We start from the raw sequence: 22,686 nt of genomic DNA on the forward strand, positions 1-22,686 counted from the left end.
TTTCACCTTTTTTTTTTTTTAATTACTTTAACATAGCATGTCATTTACCTTAAAATTTGATCAAACTCTGGCCATGTTTCATATTTTCTGCTTGAAGAGCTGTGAAGACAACATAGCATTGTTTAAGTGTGTGTGACAGTAACTCAGCTACTGCAGTTAACATAATAAATCCATCACTTTCCTTTTTTATGCTGAATTCTTTAAGGCACGAGATGCTCAGATCGAGGGCCAGGTTGTGACAATGGAAGAGAGATGTGAGAGCCTCTCATGAGCTTTTGCTTTTTGTTCAGGGCACCACCATAGTTATGAAGCAAAGTTTATCACTCCTGGTGTTGGGACTAGATGATCTTTAATGTCCCTTCCAACCTGAGCCATTCTGTGATATTACCACTCTAGTATCACAGAGTGATCAGCAATGAAATGCATTTAACTCAATAAATGAAATGCATTTAACTCCCTGATCTAAACAAACAAGCTTTTCCTATCTGATTTAACCAACTCAGATAGCGTAGCCCACTCTCCTAAATTTTATCTGTGGTTTAGCCATGAGAGGGAGACAGAGGTTTAAGTAGTGCGATTGGGCTGCAGCAGGAGCAGTTTTTCTACAGTGACAGAAGCTTTATCTGAACTCTCTGTACCTACCAGCTAGGGCTGCAGCATGGATCTGCATGGAAGAAGAGCGTGCTGCAGGCTCCAGCAGTGCATTACCTAAGCTGTTGATTCAATGTGGGATGTGCCTGTTGGAGTTTTCGGCTGCTTTAGCCATTGCTCTGCTGGCTGATTGAACTGGAGTCCACAGCCTCTTCATTGCTCTTTGCACGAAGCCTTCCTGACAGTAATTCTTGTAGCGAGGGTCAGAGGTTGCAGTCTGAGCTCAGGCTCTGGAACGAGATTTTCTACCTCAGGGGCTGCAGGGCTGGGACCTGAGCAATTAGACAAAGCATTGAAGTTAATGAGTCATAGGTTATTGTGTCATGGTGTCAAGGAACTTTATGTGTTTTCCCTCAAAGCCAAAGCAAACTAAATTCAGAGAAGCGTAAATGAAAGGAGAAAAGCAAGTGTTCAGGCTCACTGCAAAGTTAGTCACACATGAGGCCTGCTGAAGTCTGAGGTGGGCTGGAGCATGGAGATTGATGGTCCATGCTTTTCAACAGATGTGCAGTTTGGTGGGTAGGCCAAAAGTCTGTGGCTCTGAAACAAAGGATGGGGTGGCCAGCCTTGGGAATCCTCCAGTAGATCAGTTGGATGTTTTTCTTCCATCTAGCAGCTTGTGCTTCCAGCATGTCTACAGCTTTCACCACAGCAGACAGCTCGGCCTTGGGAACCCGCTCTCCTACCGAGGCATTGCTCTGTAGATTTGAGGTCTTGCTCCAGTGTGACTGTGAAAAAGGGAGCTCCTCCCCGGGTCTCCAATTATTCCACCGAAAAATTAAAACATAAACATGTTTGTAGCTCCTGGGAGATAAATGCAATCATCCGCAGAGGAAGAGGGGGGTTTTGTTTGTTTTTGTTTTTGTTTTTTAATACTATGACACTAAAATTACACTAAATCACAGTGAGTTTAAGTAACACACCCAGAGGTTACCAAGAAAGTTAATTGTGGAACCAGATCACTGGCTTAAGTGCTTTTTCTATACATGCAGATGAAAGATAATCAGATTTGGCAATTTTTTGTTGGCAAATTAAAATATAAGTTTTCTCCTCTTCATTTTAATGGCAGATTTACTAGTCAGTATTATCTTGGGCTGATCCTGAGCTCAGATTTTATTATGACTCGTTGAACCTCAGATCTTTTTCATGGCACAGTGTCAAGGATGTTTCCAGATATTTCCAAGACTGTCCATCCCACCAAGAGACCTACACCCAGAATGGGCAGTTTAAAAGCAGGTTTAGCTGTTCTTTCTGTCACTATATGGCACATTCTTTATTCCAGCCAGATTTATTTTTTTCTCTCTCTCTTTTTCCCCCTCTCTTTCCCCTCACAGTGGTTTTCCCAAATCACAGGCCCTTCTCTTGATGTCAATTGTACAAATCTCTCTAGGCCACATGCAGCTTTGAGGGTGAGGCTGGTTTTAGTTAAGACCGTAATTGTCAGCAGTAGGGTGGGAGCAACGTGCATCCACATCTGCTGAGCCCCTCTGTATTTTGCTGTTGAATTCCAGCAATTATGCCTGAAGTGTTACAAGTTTTCATGCTCTTCCCATAGGCGAGCCAGAAGGCAAGATGTCAAATATGGAGACCCTGTTGCACAATGCTGGGATGTGGAAGACAGTGAGTATTTTGCACTTTTCCTTGCTCTTTTGTCCCTTTGACAACAGAGTTTGCTTTAAGGGTCCCTGTTTGTCTGTGAAAACATGCTAAACTGGGGAAAATAACACTATTAAAGTAGCTGCCTTTCCTGTGATTCAGATATATTTCTCAACCCACAGTGAAATTCGTGGAGCCGAGGCTAGGGCAGCACCCTTGGATGCTGTATGGGCATCCCTCCCCAGCACCCACCCAGGCGAGGGAAAACATCACACACATCACTATGAGCAGTTATTGGGACCTCGGTTAATTCAGAAACAGGGAAGACAATCCCACAGAGAAACACTCAGGGGAAAAGTCAGAACACACCAACTTTTCCCCTTCCATCACATACACTGGATGCAAGTCCTAAGACCCAGCTCCAGCTGCCAAAGCAGCCCCTTCCCCTCCCTGCAGCTACTTAAATACTCCTGTTATTAACAACAGCCTACCCCCCTCCTATCAGTTCCCCCCCTCCCTTTTCCACACCCTCTTTTCGGGTGCCAAAGAATCTGGCTTGCTCCTTTGGCAGCTGCAGCAGTTCCCTTGCAGCGTGCACTGTCAGTATGAAATCCTGTGGTTACGCGGCAATCTCTGTGGCAGCATAAAATAAATGAAAAGCATTCAAAACCAAGTTTGGGTTTGTCTGGGTCTCTTATATTTGCTTATTAAAGTGAGCAACCCAGTCAAAACAGTATTGATTGTATCGCTGCACTCAAGCTTTGATTCAGGAAAAGCCACCACTTTCCATTGATCTGGTGATTTTCATACCGCAGCAGTGCTGGATGCCTGCCGCAGATCTCGGCGTGAATCCCTACAGAAATCAGAGCTGCTTGCCACAGGATCAAAGCTTACGTCTGTTGCACAGTGTAGAGGACCCTGGCTATACATGTGTACATATAGACATAGTCACAAAGTCAGGGTAATGTCTCATTGCCATTAAAGACAGTGGCAAAACTCCTGTTCATTCCCAAAAGGCCAGAATTCACCCACTTGCTGCTTGCCATCACTTCCAAGCAGTGGCATCTGAGACCGTGCAAAGCTCAGGGTTGTAGAAATGCTAGCAGAAAGGCTGACAATGTCACGTTTTTCCGGAAAGATAAAGAGATACTGGAAGAGTCAGTTTTCCTAGACAAATGTAAAATGACTTAGCATGCAAATTGGTATTAATCCTTATCCATGACATAGCACTACCAAGAGAAATTTCATCCAGCTGGGGACAACCCCTTTGTGCCATAAAACCATGAAGCTGACCTGTGCCACTCCAGGCTCTTGGCTTATTTATGCTATTTGTGATAATTAACAACATTATGGCCCCAAAACCTACTTAAATTCAGTGCTCCACTGTGTGAGATTCCATCCCAGAAACCGCATTGGCTGCATGAAGTTGTTTGGCTCTACTAAAATCTCTGTGGCACAGTGAAATAAAAGAAAAGCATTTAATGCAAAAAGCTTGAATTTCTGCAGATCTCATATACGTACATATTATATTGAAAAAAAAATATCTAAAATTGTATCCATTTTATTGTTGAGCAAACCTTTATTTTAGGAGACGCCACTGCTTTCACGTTCCTCTCTGTTATTGGCAGGATGTAAGAAACAGCTTTACTCTGATGATAAGGCAGATAAGACACAAATAAGACAGCCTGAAAAGGAAGATGGAGTTGCAGATTTTACCAATGACTTGCTCAGGTCTACCAACCCCCAAGAAAGAGCTTAGATCTGCTCGTGTACTTGAGTGTTTGGTCTGAAACATACTACAGGGAATTTCAAATGATACTGAAGGAAGTCAAACTTCAGTTGACTTTAGCCCTGCAACTCCTTTAAAGTGTTTGAGAGGAACAAACCAGACCCTACGATGTACCTTCAGCAGCTGCTCCACCTCTCTCAGGTTTACTAGTTGCATTACATAAAGGAAAAATATAGGTCAGATTTTAAAATCCTCAAAGGCAAAAGCTTCAGCTTTAAAATGGAGCAAGCTCGTGATATAGGTTTTATTGACCTCCTTAAAAACCAGTTGCACTGGAGGAAGGTTAGCAGCCGCCTCTAAATCCTCGTAGTTATAGTTTAAGCTAAAAGTTAAGTTTCCTTTTGCTTTTTTATAATTCACTCACTCTTATAGCATCTGTTCTGAATCAGGCTATTTTCCCATTGCTTTAAAAAACAGGTCAGGGTTAATCTCCTGTACCATGTTTGCTTTCCAGGCATTAGTCATGAAACTGCTGATGAAAAGGTGATTTTTGGCATTGAATTTAATTCAACTTTTCTGGAATGTATTCCTAAGTCCCAGCAAGCCTCTATTAGGTGGTACATTCAACGCTCTGGAGAAGAACATCGAGAAGAGGTAAGTTATAGTCATCAAGACAAGTTTCCTCTGTAGAGAATTCAGCTGAGTATTGAAAGGCTGGAGTTACTGGGATTAGCCAATGTTTTACTTTTCCTTGCCTCACCTTAGGTATTGCATAGCATTCTGGTAACACCATTTGGGGAAGAGAGAAGCCATTTGCACTGGATCATAAGCAGATTTAGATACTTACTTTGACTTACATGCTCATTCTATTAAAAAAAAAAAAGGAAGAATAGAGAAATTAGGCTTTAAATACTGGTAAAATACTGAAAGTAAAAAAAAAAAAAAAGACTTTTTGTTCAGTAACTAGTACAACTACTTCTGCAGGCAAAAGTATGTTCAAACCTCTGCTCCATTTAGTGTCTGACTGCCTTCCCTTATATTGTTAGGCACTGTAGCTAAGAATTGCTTTGTATGTCTTGCTGCTTCTCTGTCTCCCCAGAGAAGGAACAGTTTGTACAGCAAGGACCTTTTTGTTTTGTTTTGTTTTTTTGTTTTATTTTTTTTCTTCTTTGGAATCTGAGGATTTTTCTGAAATGGCACTCTGCTGAGGCAGAGATGTCACGTTAAAGAATTGCACCTTGCAGCTGAAGTAGAAAGCACTGAAATTTGCGATGGCCCTTAACTCCTGCAGGAGGCAGTTCTGGGGTCTGCACCAGTGGAGAAGTGCTGGAAAAACCTCCAGGTCCTCCCTTGCCCCCTGTGCCATGTCCTGCAGACTCCTTTCTGGCCTAGTGACAAAGGGGCCCTCTTACATGCCCAAAAGGTCAGCGAACTGGGACTGATCTTGACTGGGTTTGAGAGAGTTTCAAACCTCGGGAGCCTTCATAGCCTTTCCCTTACATGAATGATTTTGTGTCTGAGGCCAAGTCCTGCTGTGGCTGCAGCCATGGCAACAGGGAAGGAGAAGAAAGGAAAAGAAGTGCCCTCTCAAATGAGCTGCTCCCAGGTGTTAGATACACTTTTTTGTTAAATGTTCATCCCAGACAAAAATTAGTTTAAATGACAGGAACTATCAAACACACAACCAGTCTTCCACTCTCAATGATAACCTGTCCTGTGAGGTTTTCTGAGTGCGGAAAGTAGTCTAGTTCTTTGTAAAAACTGGGGAGATGCAAGCCAGGGCAGATGCCCATGAGAGCATCACCTCTGGTTGAGACCTGCCTCACTGCTGTCATCCACTAAACACCGCTTGTAGCATGAAGGGAAGTCTGCAGGGATGAAGCCACCTCAAAGTTGAGACCTCAGTTACGGCTTGACCCAGGAAGCAAGAGTAAAGGGATACAAGTCACCTCTGAGTTTTCTCCATAAGAGGTACAAAAAGCAAGGCTGTATGTTGACTATGACACTGCATTGCTTTTAATTTACTCCCCTTCTCTCACTCATGCTTTGGATTGGCGAAGATTCTTCCCTCTGCTGGGAATAAACATCTCACTAATTTATAGATGCACTGCTTCCCCCAACATGCACTAAATATCAAAGGAAGGAGCTTACTGGTCTGAAACACCATCTCTAACCTCCATTACAATCCATACTTGGAAAAAAAAATTGTGGTCTTCTGATCAGCAGGCCAACCATGATCATAGCCACAGGTGGTTAAAGTGAAAACCCAGTTAGAAGTGTATCAGCCTTTAAAGACCTATGGGCACTCATGGTTTGTGCTTTAATTGATTTACCTTTAAGTGTCCTGTACAGAAGACTCTGTGCTCTACTTCCCTAAGGCATCAGTTTGCAAATGCAATTACATATTTGATCAGAGAAAAAAGTAAAGTATTTGCTTAATTCAAACCATGTGTTTAAGAGGAATTTTAAAAATAAATTTAAGCAGGTACTTTTTTTTTTTTTTAATTCTGAAATGTAGTTCATATTAAATTATGAGGAGACCCAGTCATGTTTTTTAAATAATGCATCGTAACTACAGCATGTGTCCAAGTTCCTCAGAGCTACAAACTTCATCTAAAGCAGTCAGTTCTCTGTGAAGAACATAATATTTCTGTATCATAAGAAGCAGTACTTTCGAGATTTGAAAGCCTCTTAATGGAGTGCTGTTTCTAAGTTTTACCTGTGTCAATTTAGGAAAAAATAAATAAAATGATTTTCTCCTACGTCAAACGTTCAGGTGTGCACCTGAAAGTCAGGAAGCCAAGTTCATGGTGGTTTTTTTTTTTTTTTTTGATTTGATTGCAAAACAAACAGCAGATCAAACTGACTTTTGAACAAAGTTAGAGCAGGCTATAAGCCTATATAACATAGCTTAATATAAGGCTATGCCATTTTTTGCCAACATTTGTGTTTCTAAAAGGTTCATTGTGGGAATGGCTGGGCCCCCGCTCCCAATTTTGCACCAAATACCAGTAATCCAGACACCATGATTCCTAATACTACAGGAGTGCCCAGCGTGCCAAGGTTGTGATCTAGGGAGAGAGGATGGAAATGTGCACTTATGTGTGATGGCATTTGAATCTCCAGCAAGCGCACAGTATACATCTTTGCACATTAGCAGCCTTCCACAGAAATGTTTACTGGGCTTGCTCTGTGTAAACAGTCTGACATCTGTTTGTATGAGAAAAGTAAAGCTTTGCTAAAAGGCTAGATTAACCTTTGAGGCAAATTTAGAAGAAAATTTGAAGAAGAAATATGCAGACAGATTTTCTACATTATGAATGCTAACAGTAGGCAAATAGCTTCTTACCACATATTGTCCCTAAAGCCATAGCAGTGTTTCTGTGATCTAGCTTTGATAAAATAGAAGTTGGAGCACATGTTCCGGAACTCCTTGGGGTGGTTTTGTTATTTTATTTATTTATTTATTTATTTTTCCAGTCTTTGAAGGTTGCAGCTTGTATAAATGCATATGCACACATTGACAATTACAGGATCAGATCACTTAAAACAGTATATAGCTATTAGTTTTGCTTGATTCCTGCCAGAGAATTCTTTTTCTTATTTTCTAGTGTTTTGACCCAGTTTAGTTCCAGTCTCCTAAGAACTGGAACTCATCCTGAGTAAACTCAGCTTTCACATCTCAAATTACCATGTTGGGACATTTCATTTTTCAGAAAGAAAAGAAAAAAAAAAGTTTTTTTTTTATTTTTAAAAGAGTTAATCATATATGAATGTCATGTTTAAAAATGCATGTACCTGAAGTTAAATTCCTAATTTCAGATATGGCTACCTAAATAAACCCACCCAATCTGTAGAAAAGCTGAGCAATCACTCTTCCTGTTAAAGGGAATAAGAGTATTTGCAGGTTAAAATGTTAATCCCTTTTTAATTTGGGCATTTTTAAATTAAGATTTTCAGTTTTTCTAATTTGAAATCTATCTTATCAGTGGAAATGAGTTCATCGGTATTAGAGCCTAATTGGAGGCCTTCCTGGAAAATTCAAAGACAGGCATAGTAATTGACTTTCTTTATAAAGTACTTCAATTTGACTGAAATACCATATGTGACAGCAACAGGGTAGTCATATTTAATGTGTAGCTTGATCTTTGCTTAGCCAATGCCTCACCATAACTTTTCCCATTACAATTATATTTTCTGCTCCCTCTCCCTTCCTGCAGCAGATTTCTCAAATAACACTGTGCATTATTTCAGTGCGTGTCTTAGCGGTGTAACTTATTGTGATGACGATACCATGCTTTGCAAATGACTCTGTGCACCTGGAATTTAGGTTACGGACTTTTAGTTCCAGGGCTGTAGCTGCAATGTCTCAGCAAGTCTTTAAGCCTCGCTTTGCAAATAGACAGCTACGCACTCTCTCTGACATGTACTACAGCTTCCTGAGGGAAGGAAAAGGGCAAAATCCAGACTAGGTGGGAAGCGTTGTGCCCAGCAGGATGTCTCCAACATTTCACCCTTCGGGTCATGGTTCAGAGTGTGACTTCCAGCCAGAGCAACCTGTGGGGAGGGACAGGATCTCCTGTGGTCCAGGAGCTGTCACCAGGTCATTTTGCTGCCAGTGGGAGTACATTTCCCTGTAGTTTGGGGCTGTTTTAAGGTCAGGAGTCAAATATCTAGTGCTTTTGTGGTTAGTGTTGCTCACGCAATTGATCATGTTTGTTCCTGTGCTTGCAGGGTTAGTCACCGAGATGAGAGCGTTTTGGCAACTGGAGTTCATAAAAAAAAAAAAAAAAAAAAGTGGGGATGCCATTTCTACATAATGACTTAAAGTGCTGAAGTTTCCTGAAGCTTAAACTCAAATATGTATTTATTTCTCCTGAAATTCCTATGTGTTAGGTATATAATAGGTATCAGGACTAGAAAATAAAACAAGTGCAGGGCTCCCTACAAAGCCCTCAGTTTTGGTGTCTTGTGGCTCTGGAAAGTGCTCGGCCCCCTGCTTTAGGCTGGCCTTCACCCTGGGCCTCCTGGGGCTTGGAGCCTGCCAAACTGCCATGCACCCATGCAGGGGACAGAGCAAACCATATGGTCTGAAGTGACAGAACAGGTGTGGGTCGCTTTTAACTCTCTCTTTTCTGGTATATTCATACCTGGAGGTGAAAATAAATCGGCTGAAAGGCAGAAGAACATTCCAGTTTCTTCTGCAGCCATTCTCGCCCTGTCCCATTTTCCTGCCCCACAGCCTGGGCTGTGTTTTTTCTGACAGACCCAGCTCAATGACCGCCTGACGTTTTGGTAGGTACATGAACATGACTCACTCTTGTACAGGACTTCTAGACGGGCACAAGAGCATGACCCCTTCAGGGAAGAGCTGTTTCCTTTCAACATTTTAGCCAGACTAAGACATTTTTCAGTTTGTCCAGGATCTGTGTCCTGTTCAGTTGACCTTAGTGGGTGTATGCTGGTGAATGAGACATAAGTTTCCATATCTTTTTGTGGCTGGAGATTCTTGCATCATGATGGCTGTGATTTTCATTGTTATAAACATCTGGTCAGAAGCATCTTGTGAAAAAAAGGTGGTAAAGGATGCTTAGGCCAGCCCTGAAACCTAAAAGTCAGATGAGAGAGCTGAGTAAGGAAGAGGACGTACACCAAGGTCTAAGTTTCTAGTAGTATTTTCTGTCACAGGAGTGAATTTCAGTATTTTTGTAGCAGACACAGGCTTAATCCTTCGGTCGATAAGAAACAGATCAAGAGTGGGAGAAAATAAGATTTATTCTGCAGCCTAGGGACTAATTATAGCTCTCATGCTTTCACTCTTTTATTTTATTATGACTCATTGGTGTGGCATTTTTTTCTAATACCTTGAGATCCTTAAGTAAGACTAATATTTTTGACAGTTTCCTAAGGGGAAAAAAAGATGTAACTCTGAGCTGCTATATAAGGTGATATTTCTGCTTTCATTTGAATATATTGGGGGGTAAAAGTTTAAAAATTAGTCATAGAATGAGAAGTTAGCTTCACCTTGAGAATAATAGAATGCACGTGTCTCCATAATGTCACTACCAACAACACATTCTTCATTTTAGTTGTGAATTCTTAGTAAATAAATTTTAAAAAAATGTTAAAAAAGAAAAAAAAAGCAGAAGAAGAAGTAGAGAAATCAACTGTACAGCTGTGTTGGAGTTACATGATTAGTTTACCAGGACAACAGAAAAAAAGGTGCATATAACAATAATTCCAACAAAAGCAGAGTAATCTTTATTTCCACTCAAATGGTGAGGATGAATAAGAAGGCAATAGAAAAAACAAAGCTGAATGTGAATTCTCAGCAAATATTCCTCATTTCTCTCTCCCCCCTACAACAGTTTGTTCAGGGGTTGCTGCTACCCCATGATTAGTCCAGCTTTACCTCTAACATTTTTTCACATGGTGATTAATGAGAGAAGGCAGGCTTTGAAGCCACTTTCTTCTCCCAGACAGGTGCAGTGTTTTAACTGTGAAAGAGTTGACATGTGAATTATTTGTAAAGAGGGAGCTATCTAAACACATCATTAGCAAAGGACAAAAGGCATTGACCTAACCTGGTGCCACAGCACTTTCAAATCCTTGGTTGTTTTCCAACTTACTGATTGTTTAAAGATTTGCCATCATTATTGGCAATGCCTATTTTTCCTCTATTGTTAAATTCAGGTTGCGAAAATCTATTACATGGAGATATTTTTCCTTTGTCAAATATTGCCAATTCCTATGGCATGTGCCATGTTTTATTTAGTGTAATTTTGAAACCCCAAGTGCCTACCATAAAGGATAAAAAGTACAAAATGCAGATAAAATGTTTTTAAAAATCTGCTCCCACTCCAGTAAAATAGAAAGTTAATGGTAATCAATTGCTTCATTTTTGTGGTTTACAATTGGTTCCCAATTGAACAAAACTATTTCTCTCCTGTTTAATTTTTATTGTATGCTGAAATTTAAGCATGTCAGCAAGCTTTTTATGAATTAAAGCTGTTGTGCTTCTGAATTGTTAAACCCTATTTATAAATATTTAAGGAGAAGTATTGATTATAATTGGCGGGGGGGGGGAGTGGGGGAATGAATCCACAGTTGACCAAAACAGAATGATGTCTTTAAGTAGTCTTTTCACTCTCCTCAAAATTTAATAAAATATGTTTTACATCTATAGGTCAGGAACCAAAGAGCACATTAAGCATTCAAGTGAAAGGTTAAAGATCTACTACCAAGTAATGAAATGCCAGGTGTTTATGAAACTCCAGAGCCCTATGGGGGAAAAAGTAGAGAGGAAAGACAGGAAGAGTTCTGAACCTATGGGTAAAACAACATAAACAGGATACCAAAAAGAGAAGTGAGGGGGGAAAACAATAATGAAGTGTTGCTCAATACGTGTGAAATCAGAGCCATAATTTCATCCTACCAGAGGATAAGAAAGGAATGAACAATGAAGGCCCAGAGAAGAAGGAGGTGACAGTCACTGTAAATCAATATCCAAGGTTAACACAGGACATTCTGTAAGAATGCTGCTTCATTAAAAATAGGAGCTGTGATGGGCTGGGATTAGGAGACATAACCAATTTAGCCTCTGTTAGCTTTCTCTGCAGTATCCTGAGGCAGAGGGGGGCAACTCTCTGAGTTAACACATTTACAACTAGAAAGGGACGGCTGCTACACAAACGGTAAATAGTTATGAGTAGCAGGGTGCTGGACTTAGGGGTCCAGTCATCTTTTCAAGTCTAGATCTGCCATTATTCTGCCTTCCTTTCACTGAAAATAGGCGAAGCACTAGTGAGGGCTCTTTGGCTTGGTGCCGAGCCAGCCGAAAGAGCCAGCTGGAGCACTTCCAAGTGTAGGAGGTACACAGCTGTCAAGGCACTCTAGACTACAATACTGGCAGAGCCACGATAGGCAGATGCTACTGCTGCAATTGCATCCAGCCCTGAGCTCAAAGAGATCTGTCCAGTTTTCACTGAAACAATGTGGGAACTGGGTCTTTGCATAGAGAGTTATGAAACCCAAATGTCTGCAAATTAGCTTCACCTTCCCATCCCTCTCCCTACATTCCTCAAACTGGGGGTCTGTAGGATTTTCCATTGTTAGCATGAAGCCTGGGTAGAAAAAAGAGGAGCTTTCTTTTGCAAGGCTTTCCTTTTTTGTGGAGTAGAACAGCACAAGGAAACACCTGCCCTAGACATATTTCTGCCTACAACTACTTATCTTTGGGTTCATTTATACCTTTTTTGCTTCTGTTTTTACTGTAACCATGAGGAAGGTGCATTTACTTGGGATGAAGTGTCACTATCTGATAAAATTGAAGACTACTGTCCTATGCTGTAGCTTCTGGAAGAGAAAATTTGGTCTTTTCTAATCTGTCTCCCTGCTATCTTATGTGTCTGTTCTTCTGTTTTGACCATGATTTCTCCGGTTGGAACTCAGTGTAGTAAATCAAATACGGCTGGTGCTCATGTAGCACCTGTTGTCAGAAAATAATCCATTTTCCAGGAATTTTCAGAAATTAGCAAGATTTCACCCTGCTGGTGTCAGTAGGCATGATTATATCCAATTTACAAACAAAGAAACTAAAGCCCAGGGTTGACACAACACTACCAACATGTGTCAGGATCCAAACAATGCTTGGCCACAGAAGCAGGCAGCCAGAGCCATGTTCTAGCGTAGGTTTTTGTAGCATTTGATTTCTTCTCACTGATGCAGTCAAAACAATTGTAGTACACAGGCCAATATCCACCTACCTAATCTATAGGTTGCTGAAGATTGTTATAGCTGATACAGGCTAGCAAGGAAAACTCTCTCTGCTCATGTATTACTTAGATACACATGTGTTATATTTTCTGCTGATCTTGAAAAGGTCTCTTAAATCATTTAACCCTTCCAAAGTCCTTATCAAAGAATATCAGAAAATGGGAAAGCAAAAAGCCCTTGGAGGGGCACCTCATCCATCTTTTTTGCTCCAAGATACCCTCTTATGATAAAGTACCAGTGAGTTAGAATCATAACAGATGGAGAATCATATGTATAAATAAGTTTTTTCCCATGGAGTAGAAGAGGGAATTGTGTGCAGATTTTTTACATAAAGAAACAGTGTGTAGCTTACCCACTGTGAATAAATCTAATTTAGTCATCTTTATGCCTCCATGATCTTCGTTCTCTGAAGTCTGTTGGAGGGTCAGATGTGCACTCCGGGAAATTTTCCAGATTCTGTGTTGGTTCTCTCTGACCCCACCCCTCTTTTTAAAGCCGGTGCTCAGCCTTGTGCAGAAATTTTTCTTCATTATAACAGTACCACCAGCAGCTCTGAGGCTGTGATCAAGGGACTGGCTTTGCTATGGGCTGAGCAAGCGGCACCCCAGGTCCTTCGGTGCTGTTGTGGCCTGCAGCCTCTGTGCGGCAGCAGAACATCGCATGCCAGGGAGATGACAGCTCTGTGCTGGAACAGGATTGTTTTCAAAGGAAATGCTGGTGGTGGAGTCTGGGAGTTAGGGCTCTGCTTTCTGCTTACACCTCTGCTACTAATCTTTATATGGTCTTTGGCAAATCATTTACTTTCTGTGTTCCCCAGCTGCAAAAATACTTAGATGCCCAGTGCCCCATCTTGTTTTTTATTGTATTATATTGCATTTCTATTTCTATTTTATTTCTATTTCTATTTATTTTAGTTTAGTTTAGTTTAGTTTAGCTTAACTTAGTTTAGTTTAGTTTAGTTCAGAGTTAGGTTATTTTGGAAATCATTTTCAGATCACCAGATATGTAACATATCTTACAGTGTTATTACTTTAAGGTGCACATTTTTTAACATGTCATATCACGCTATGTTTTTGGAAATATTTGCATTCGTAAATGAAACTGCATTTCCATGTTGACAGACTTCAGCTCTCACTTGCAATTTTTTTTATTTTTTATTTTTTTCCCCCCCCCGTAAGTTCTTCTTTACGGATCTTATAGTCAAAACAATAAAATAATTGTACTGGGTTGTCATCTAACCTCACTGGGTGCTTTTAAGCACGTCTCACTGAGTCAAAGGCAGGATCAATTTCCTTTTATAAATTCCACTTGAAGAAGATAAAAATCAGAGCATTTCACTTTAAAAATCAGCAGTGGTCGTTATTTTTAATGCAATAATGTCTCAGGTCATTCCAGATATACAAGTACCCCCATATATTGGATATATTACGGATACCTCCAGAAAAGCAGTTAAAAAACAAATGGGATTTATGGCACTAAACACCTAACCTTCCTTGGAGAACACAGCCTATCTGTTGCATTCTGGTGTGATGAGTGCTGCTGTCTGGCTTTTCAGCTGTACACTGTGTATCTTTTACTAATGCATGCTGAAATGTCACTGATGCAGATGCTATAGCTAGGAGAAAAACTCAGGAATTGAAAGGATCTCATGGTATCTGTCTGAGCCATGCATGCCCCACCTCGTGCTGGGACAGGGTGTGCAGTGTGCCCGCCCTGCCTTGTCTCCACTTTGGTATTGCACTGACACGTGTTCTATTTTTTTCTGAGGAAATTCACGTATTTCATTCTTCTCTGTCCAACCATGCAGCTGAAGGCAGACGAAAGGATCATCAAAACCGAGCATGGGCTGCTGATACGCAGCTTGCAAAGACGGGATGCGGGAGCCTATTTCTGCAAAGCCCAGGAACACACCTTTGTCCACACCATCGTAAAGCTGAATTTAAACGTCATTGAGAATGGGCAAATGGAAAGCACTCAGAAAACTGAGGACGAGGAGGGCCGGGTGAGGGATTTGCTGACAGAGTCCCGGCTGCGGTACAAGGACTATATCCAGCTCGTCAGCAGCCCCAGCTTTAGCCTGGATGAGTACTGTGAACAGATGTGGCACCGGGAGAAACGGCGACAGCGAAACAAAGGTGGTGCCAAATGGAAGCATGTGCAGGAGATGAAAAAAAAGCGAAACCGAAGGCACCATGAGCCGGCCAGGCCACCATCTACGTAGTTTGAAAACACTATTTAAAGGACATTTTCCACAAAAAAAGAAAAAATACTGTGTTTTGTTTTTGTGCATCTTGCCTATGAATTAGTACTGCTTCTTATTGAAATCAGATAGCTCACCATCATTATTAATCTGTACAAGACTGTACAATGGCATTCGATACCAAATGAGATGTTCCTTATTGGAGTACCACACGCCAGGCAATAATTTTGAATGCATTCATTAAAAAGAAAAGATGTACACTTTTAGCTAATTTCTGGGTAGCCTGAGGCTACGCGAGCTGTGTTCTGTACTTCCTGCATAATTTTCACATAGGATTTAGCATCCGTGTTCCCATGTTAATATTTACTGCCATGTTCCACCCCAGAGGTGGCTCCATTTCAGGGGAGGGCAGATGTATTCATAGTTCTTTGGCATCTTTCTGAATAAGAAGCACGGTAGAAATGTGTGACAGATCTGCAAAAATACCCACTAATTTACCCACTGGGCTTGTATACAGGCACATGGGTGGGGTTTGCTAGCACAGAGAGGCTCAGCGAAAAATCAAATTAAGTATTGGCTTAGGGACAACATTGATTTTCCCCATTAAAAAAAAAAAAAAAGAGAGAGAGAGAGAAAGCATAATCATAGTTTAAGAGAGGGAAATTATCAAGCCTTATTCATTAGAGTTTGATAGCCACCAGTTTGCAGTCCATCTGCTGAACTGAAATGTTCACTCTAATTGAAACTGCCACTGAGATGCTTGGGAGTAAATTTCCTAAGTGGTGTGTGGGAGGTATGTGCACAAATCCTATTAACAAATAATGGGATTCTTGCCTGCACCTCTCCTGTCCCTCGGAGTGTTGTACTCTGGCTGTTTCCCTGGCCCTTTGCTAGCCTTATTTTATGCAGAGGAAAAGAAAAATAAAAGACAACAAGAAAGCTAAAACAAAAGACGATGAGGGAAGATATTTAGTGGCTGAGATCAGTGCTCTTGACACAGAGCTGACATTCCTCAGATATGTGTATTCTTTGGGATTTTCTCCCAAAGGTCTTATGTATTTTTAAGTTGAAAATTTGCATTGTTGGAATTAATACTTTTATTATAAATAAAACAAAAGATGTCCATGTGTAAATAAAACTTGTTAGAAATTTGCTGTATACCATGATTCCATTTGTAAAGTGTTCCTTGTTCCTCAGTTCATATTTTGGTAGTAGGAGTGTAAATCTTTTCATATAAGCAGGAAACCCTGGCCTCATTCTTGTCTATTTGACATCAGTATGATTTCGTTGAACTTATTCCTGATATGCAGCAACAAACACAAGCTCAAAATCAGGCCTACTGTCTCTTCTCATGAGTCACAGCCCTTTTTTCTTCTCTTCCAGCTAACGTCCTCCGTTTTGCCTTTCATGCCTTTTTGAGTGTGAAATGACAAATTAGCCACTTCCTCACATGGAAGAGAGCTTTGATGGATACCAAAATGACAGACTTTACTCATTTCTCATGCATTCTACAGATCGGGAGAGCAAAGCCTGTGGGAAATCCGTGTAATTGGTGTGCGCCTCATTAAGGAACTGAGAGCATTGCTTCAGAAAGTTGTAGATTTGCCCTTACCCATGCTCGTGTTTGTGTGCGCATTCAGTCCCGGGTTGATAACTGTAGCTACCATTTTCATCACTGTTCATTTCCTTTCTGTTGTAAGTCAGATACAGCAATGTGTATGTCAGACTTCAGAAAGGGAACTCAGCTTACCCATGCTTCCTGTAAAAAACAAAAGCTGAGTTTGCATGTATTGTATAAAAGCCAGCAATACCATATGTCATTAATTTTAGATTTTTTTTTTTATTTTTTATTTTTAAATAGGAGATGTATGAGTTAATTAGGAGATATCAGATGGCATGCATACAATGCTTTGATAGTGTAAAGCACTGAGTGCTAGATATTATAATGTCCGTGGGGAGGAGGGAATTTCTCAGCACAGGACCTTTAATCAGCAGAGAGACTGATGCTGAAGACACTAACCAACAGTACAGTACTTTGAGCACCTGCCGAGAACTTTTTTTTGCCATTTTTGCTGCAAAATAACTTAGGCCAGACATTTCACAGGAGACTCATCATTTTGAGTACCTTGATTTTAAGGCCCATTAAGACTACTTAAAGGAGGTTTTGGGGGGTATTAAACTACTAAATGTAAACCATGTAAATGTAAAAGTACTGGGGTACTCAATATTCTTGGCTGGAAGGTTGTACTGTCATCATACAGAACCTGCTCAGTTATTCCTTATTAGATTTTTGTCAGTCCATAAAGTCCCATTTCTCTTATTTGGGTATTAAGTAAATGAGTGGAATCACAGCAAGGCTGTGGTCTACATTCACATGCACTGACAAAGGGCCTACTCTTCTCACCAGTGGTGACACAGTATTTTAATTTTAGAAAACTGTCATCTCATGTTTGCCTAGAAGCAAATCAGTTCTTCTATTTTTTTTCCATCCTTCATGAAAACTAAATTACTTGATTTATGTTTAGATATAACTGAGGGTATGTATTCTACAAATGAACCCTCCCCCCACTGACTTTAGTAGAAGTCTTGAATGACTAAGGGTCTCAGTGCTGGGAGCATTAGATTTAAATGGTTGAATTAAAATGTTATTACTCTAAAAAACAACTTTCATTTCTTTTATTTCCAGTGTTGCTGCAATGAGATTCTTCTTAAAGAAATTACCTCATCAGTGTGGGTAGCATAAAACCCCAAGTGAGTTATAAGGCCACTTCCATCATGGGGAAATAAATTCAATATCCTCCAAACCAGTGGTCTGTACTGGGTTCATACCACCCCAGGGGGAATATTTAATAATATTGCACTGATAAATGTCTCTGTTTTGATACATTGGGTAAGAGGTATGTATCCTAAAGCCGTCAGGGCTAGCACAGCTCCTCATGCACAGAAGATCTGACATGGCCAAGGAGGCCAGAGGATGTTGGAGACCAGGGATTGAATGGGACATATCAAGGATCACTTCAGAAAACAGGGTTTTGTTAGTCAGGACTCCATAATGCAAACCCAGGAGTAGGAGCAGGAGGAACCATGGGTCTTTCAGCCGCCTGCAGTCCCAGAGAGGAGTTTAGAGGATGAGCTAGACTAGAAACTAGACCAGTAGAGGATTGGAAAGTATCATTTTCTTTTCAGAAAAAAAAAATCATCTTGTGTATAATTTAAAGGCTAAAACCTAAACCTGACTAAATTTCAAACTGATGATTTGGATATTTGTTGGGTTGCTATGACCCACAACAGGCTCATAGTTAAAATGAAACTGAGCCTTGCCTCCTGCAAGAGCCTAGTAAAAAGAAGTTAAAGTTTTGGTCCACAGTGGAAAAAAAAAGTTGCCTCCATCTTAATAACTGCAGGTTTAAGCAGCTGCCTTACTGCATATGATACAGCATAGGTATTTATTTACGGATGCATTCATTCAGGAGTCCAGTTATTAATACATTATCTTTTCCTTCAGCAAAACCTTCCCACTGACCCTGCTTCAGAAAATGGCCAGTGCTTGACTGAACTGCAGTGGCTTTAAACAGATTCCTAGAATAACCAGCACAATGTGAGCTGTAGTTATAAAAATGCTGAAAACTGACATAATCTTTAAAGCCCAACAGGGCCCTAAACTCTGTAGCAGTCTTGCAGTCGGTTAAAATAAAACAGAAAATGGGATTAGCAGAGAAAGGAATAAAGTATTAACACTTATTGTGATAAAGTAGTTCCGTTACTAGAAACTGTTCCAACAACAGGTGTGAATGTGTGTTCATGCCATAAGCAAATACTTTCCTCTCCAAGCAGTTTAACTTACACTTGCTTGAGGTATCAACCTCGGAATGTGAATACTTTCCAATTCATAAGTAGATTTTGGACCTGGTTCTCATGTCACTCATAATGCAGTAATTAGGTTAAACGCCACAACTTTCCTTTAGTTCAAGTGCTACTCTGACCAGAAGATCCCTACGGTTAAAATGCTATAAACTCTTTAATATATCCATTATATGTATTGATCTACATTTAAAATTTCAGATAACGATTAATTGTTTATTTTTACTCATTATTCATATAATTAGTCCATGTGTCTCATAATAATATCAATATTTAATAGAAACTAATGGAAATTGATTTTGCTAAAGTGTTGTCACATGAGCATATGTGTATAGCAGGACATATTTGAATGTGTTATGTTCATTTTGTAATAGAGGGTAATTGCAAAAGACAAATATGATTTTGAGAGCTAAGGTTCAGATAGGCTCCCACTGACAACAAAGATTAAAATCTTATTGGAACCAAATCACAGCCTAAGTAGATTATATTCTATTTACAGTCTAGTAGTCAAACAGCCAGAACTATGGGTTGTCCTGTAAAGTATATTGGCCTGGTTCTTCTTGCATACTCCTGTAGTTGAGATGTAGAGGTCTAAGGAATGACATCTGAGTGAATGGAAAATTAAGCCCACGTGTCTCTCTAATATATTCTGTTACATTTTATAAACTTTAAATGGTCTCCATAGTAGTATTTTACCATAGTGCTGCTAATATTACCCTGAACTAAGCTTCTGTAGCTAGCTGAAGTGTGACATTCTTTGCAGTTGTAATCCAGTTTTCAGGGTTTGTAAAATAAGTTCATTATAGTAACAAAAAAAAAAAAAGCACAAGATAAGAGTTCAATTATAAATTCTATAAGACAGATTTGTAAGATTTGTAAGATTTTATTTCTATCAAAATAGTGAGTGCCCTTAAATGTACCAGGAACTTCAGTATTTGTTTTTCTTTTCTTGGTAAGGTAAGGATACATAACAAATTATAATCTTGAGATCATCACTTGCCAATGTGTGGCTGAAACATCTGTTCTGACAGCTGTAGTGAGGATGGATTTTTACTTGCTTGTTTTTAACTTCCACCAGTTAAGCCCGTTTTCTGCTGTGTCTGAGACTCTGCTGTGTCAGGTAACCCTGCTTCCATATGGAGAAATATTGCAGGATCTGCATTTCCTCAGCATATAAACCTCCCCACAAGTCACAGTATCACAATCTGCCTTCAGACGATGACTTTCCTAAGTGTTAGCTTTTGTATAGAGTTGCAGATGTAAACCAAATACTGAGAGGTAAATTAGAGACCAGATGGGCTTGCATTTACAAAGTAAATTTTGGGGACTTGCTTAGAACTCTCCTTTTTCCTTTTGCTTATGTGGTTACTGTGTATAACACTCCAATTTAAAATCAAAGTCTTTTGTGCTTTAAAGTATAAGGTTTTCCATGTGATATAAGAAACAGAACATTTCCAGGTGATCTGCTTGATTGATATGGACTGCTGGTTAATAGTTTCAAACAGTACAAACCAAGGAAGTCAACTGTCCAGCCATACATGGCTGTGATATTTGTAATGAGCCTAGACATATCTTAATTTTGGTATATTAGTGCTGTGGCTATTTTTCTTTTTCTTTTCTCTTTTCTTTTCTTTTCTTTTCTTTTATCATTTTATTTTATTTTATTCATGCTACTTCTGCTACTAAGAGGAAACATGTCCAAAGCCAGACATGTTCTGAAGGTGCAGCATCTGATAAAGCAGTAAGAGGAACAGAAGGCTTGGGCAGATATTTTGGTATGGAAACAGCATAGTACATTTGCAGGGAGCAAAGTCTGATGGGTTGAACGAGTATGCTAAGATGTATAAAGACCACTGTGCTGTTTATCTTGCATAGATTGAAATTGAGAGTAGATTTTAAAAAGGTATATATTTCTTTAAATTATGAAATGCTTTTGGTATAAACAGATCCAGAAAATTTAAGCTCATATTAGGTTCATTATTAAGTCCATTATTTGCCAGAAATATCAAAATAAAAAAAGAATGAACAGAATTTCACAAATTTCCACTTTCTAAATTTATTTTCCTTTTCTTTTAATGGAACTTCTAATTTAAAATATGTTTATTAAAATGTTTCTCTGTAGGACAAGGTTTTTTCTTTTTTTCTTTTTTTTTTTTAAAATCTATACTTTCACATCTCTGAAAAAAAAATCAAGAAAAACTGGGAAATTTTAAATGGAACTGGAATATGTTTCATATTTTCATGTGTACTTAAAACTTGAAAAAGCAGCATCAAAAAATGCTCATGCCCTCTTTCTGAGACTATATGTGGCTTCCATCAAGGACTTATTCCGTAGAAATGAACTGCAATAATCACATTTTAAGACTGCCTGTCAACATATCTCAGCTGTAAAAACTAGATACAAACCATACAAATCTATGAAAATACAAGTGAGAACAGATTATCTCCAAATGTTTACCTTTTTTTTTTTTTTTTTCCATGATGTATGTGTCTCTATTCCTCTCTCCCCCAGTGACTATCTCAGGATGTATATTGGCTGGGGAGAGAGGAAGAGATTACAAAAGCATATCTCCAAATTGCAAAATGAAAAGTTACACTAAATGGACTGACAATGAGGATTATGATTAATACCTCACATTTGACCAATAAAGACTATATTTTCTCCTAAGGTGAAATTCATCACTCCTTCCAAACCCCAGCACAGGAATTATATGCCATATACCTTCTTTTTTAAATTGTAAGCCATAAGTGGTACTCGGGCTGACCTTGTGAGTGGGGTTCAATTTCATTCTTTAATGTAACTATTTGTAGAGTAATACGGCTGATTTTTTTTCATAAGTGTATCTATTTGTAAATGCTGCAGCTAATTGAGTTAAAATGATGACTGAAGTATCATTTAAAACTGATAATAAGCTATGTGTTTGCCATGCCTGCTGTTTTACTAGAAATTTAAATCTTATATGCAAAGGTAACACAAAAAATGTATATTTAGTTCGTACTATAATAAAAGGCAAGTACTGAGTTTCAGCTTCTTATTTAAACCCACATCAAACTACAGAGTAAACATGAGCTTTCAAAGAAACAAAATCTGCTTCATGTCATGGAAATGAAGCAGCTTGGATATTAATGCAAGGTCAGTAACCTAAAGTATCTTAATTCAGAAGGCTCACCTTGATAAGGGCTGTCAGAGGTTCAGCCTTCACGGAGAATGTGCTTACAACCAATAGACTAAGTCTACAAAAATGTCTTTAAGAAGCCATGGGCCTGAGCCATTTGGATTAGTATGTGCAAAGCAGTACACAATAGGCAGGTTCATAGTTATTAATTTAAATTCAATAATAGCTTTTTAATGCATGCATTTATAGGTATTGAAAAACTACCATTGTCCTTAAAAACTGCACTGACATTATATTTTGGAGTTGCCCTCAAAACAAACAGATCACCCAACCATCCTGGACAGCCTCGGGAGCACTTTTGGCTTTAAGGGAGTGTGACTGTTTCCTGCCCTTCAGAGTGTTTTCAGGATGGGGATAACTGGGGCGAAGGAAGGGCTGTTCATTTTTGTAATGAAGCAGTGTAGCCTTTCTCCATGGTTAAAGGGAGAGGGAAATTGCTGGGGAAAAAAAAAAAAAGACAGGGAAATAAATAGGCTCACCGGTCACCTCTTTTTCTAGCCTTCAGCACAGCCCCCTGTGTTTCACAGGATTTATTAAAGGCCAAGGAGGATATTTTGTTAGCAGACGGTCAGCATGTCATTTCCAAGGACATCCGCACTGGTGCACTGAAGGACGTCTGCTTCCCAATCCCATGCTGTGTCCATTAGACCTCGATGCTTCTGACCCTTTGCTGAAAAGGTCCCAGGGTACTGCAGGCC

The 22,686-nt window shown here is 39.6% G+C and overlaps 1 protein-coding gene across 4 annotated transcripts in view; it reads left to right on the plus strand.

Moving 5' to 3' along the window:
• The window catches only part of SEMA3D (semaphorin 3D), a 148,483-nt gene extending 126,649 nt beyond the window's left edge, over positions 1 to 21,834 (plus strand). For all 4 annotated transcript variants that reach the window (XM_083815281.1, XM_083815279.1, XM_083815280.1 and 1 more), the window contains 3 exons: positions 2,207 to 2,271; positions 4,491 to 4,630; positions 14,559 to 21,834. In XM_083815281.1, coding sequence (XP_083671407.1) covers positions 2,207 to 2,271; positions 4,491 to 4,630; positions 14,559 to 14,972 — 619 coding nt within the window. In that variant the 3' untranslated portion in view covers positions 14,973 to 21,834. The remainder of the gene's footprint in view (positions 1 to 2,206; positions 2,272 to 4,490; positions 4,631 to 14,558) is intronic.
• Positions 21,835 to 22,686: the final 852 nt, after the last annotated feature.

The sequence above is a fragment of the Anser anser genome (genome assembly GCF_964211835.1).
Source record: "Anser anser genome assembly, chromosome: 1".
NCBI classification, from domain to species: Eukaryota; Metazoa; Chordata; class Aves; order Anseriformes; family Anatidae; genus Anser; species Anser anser.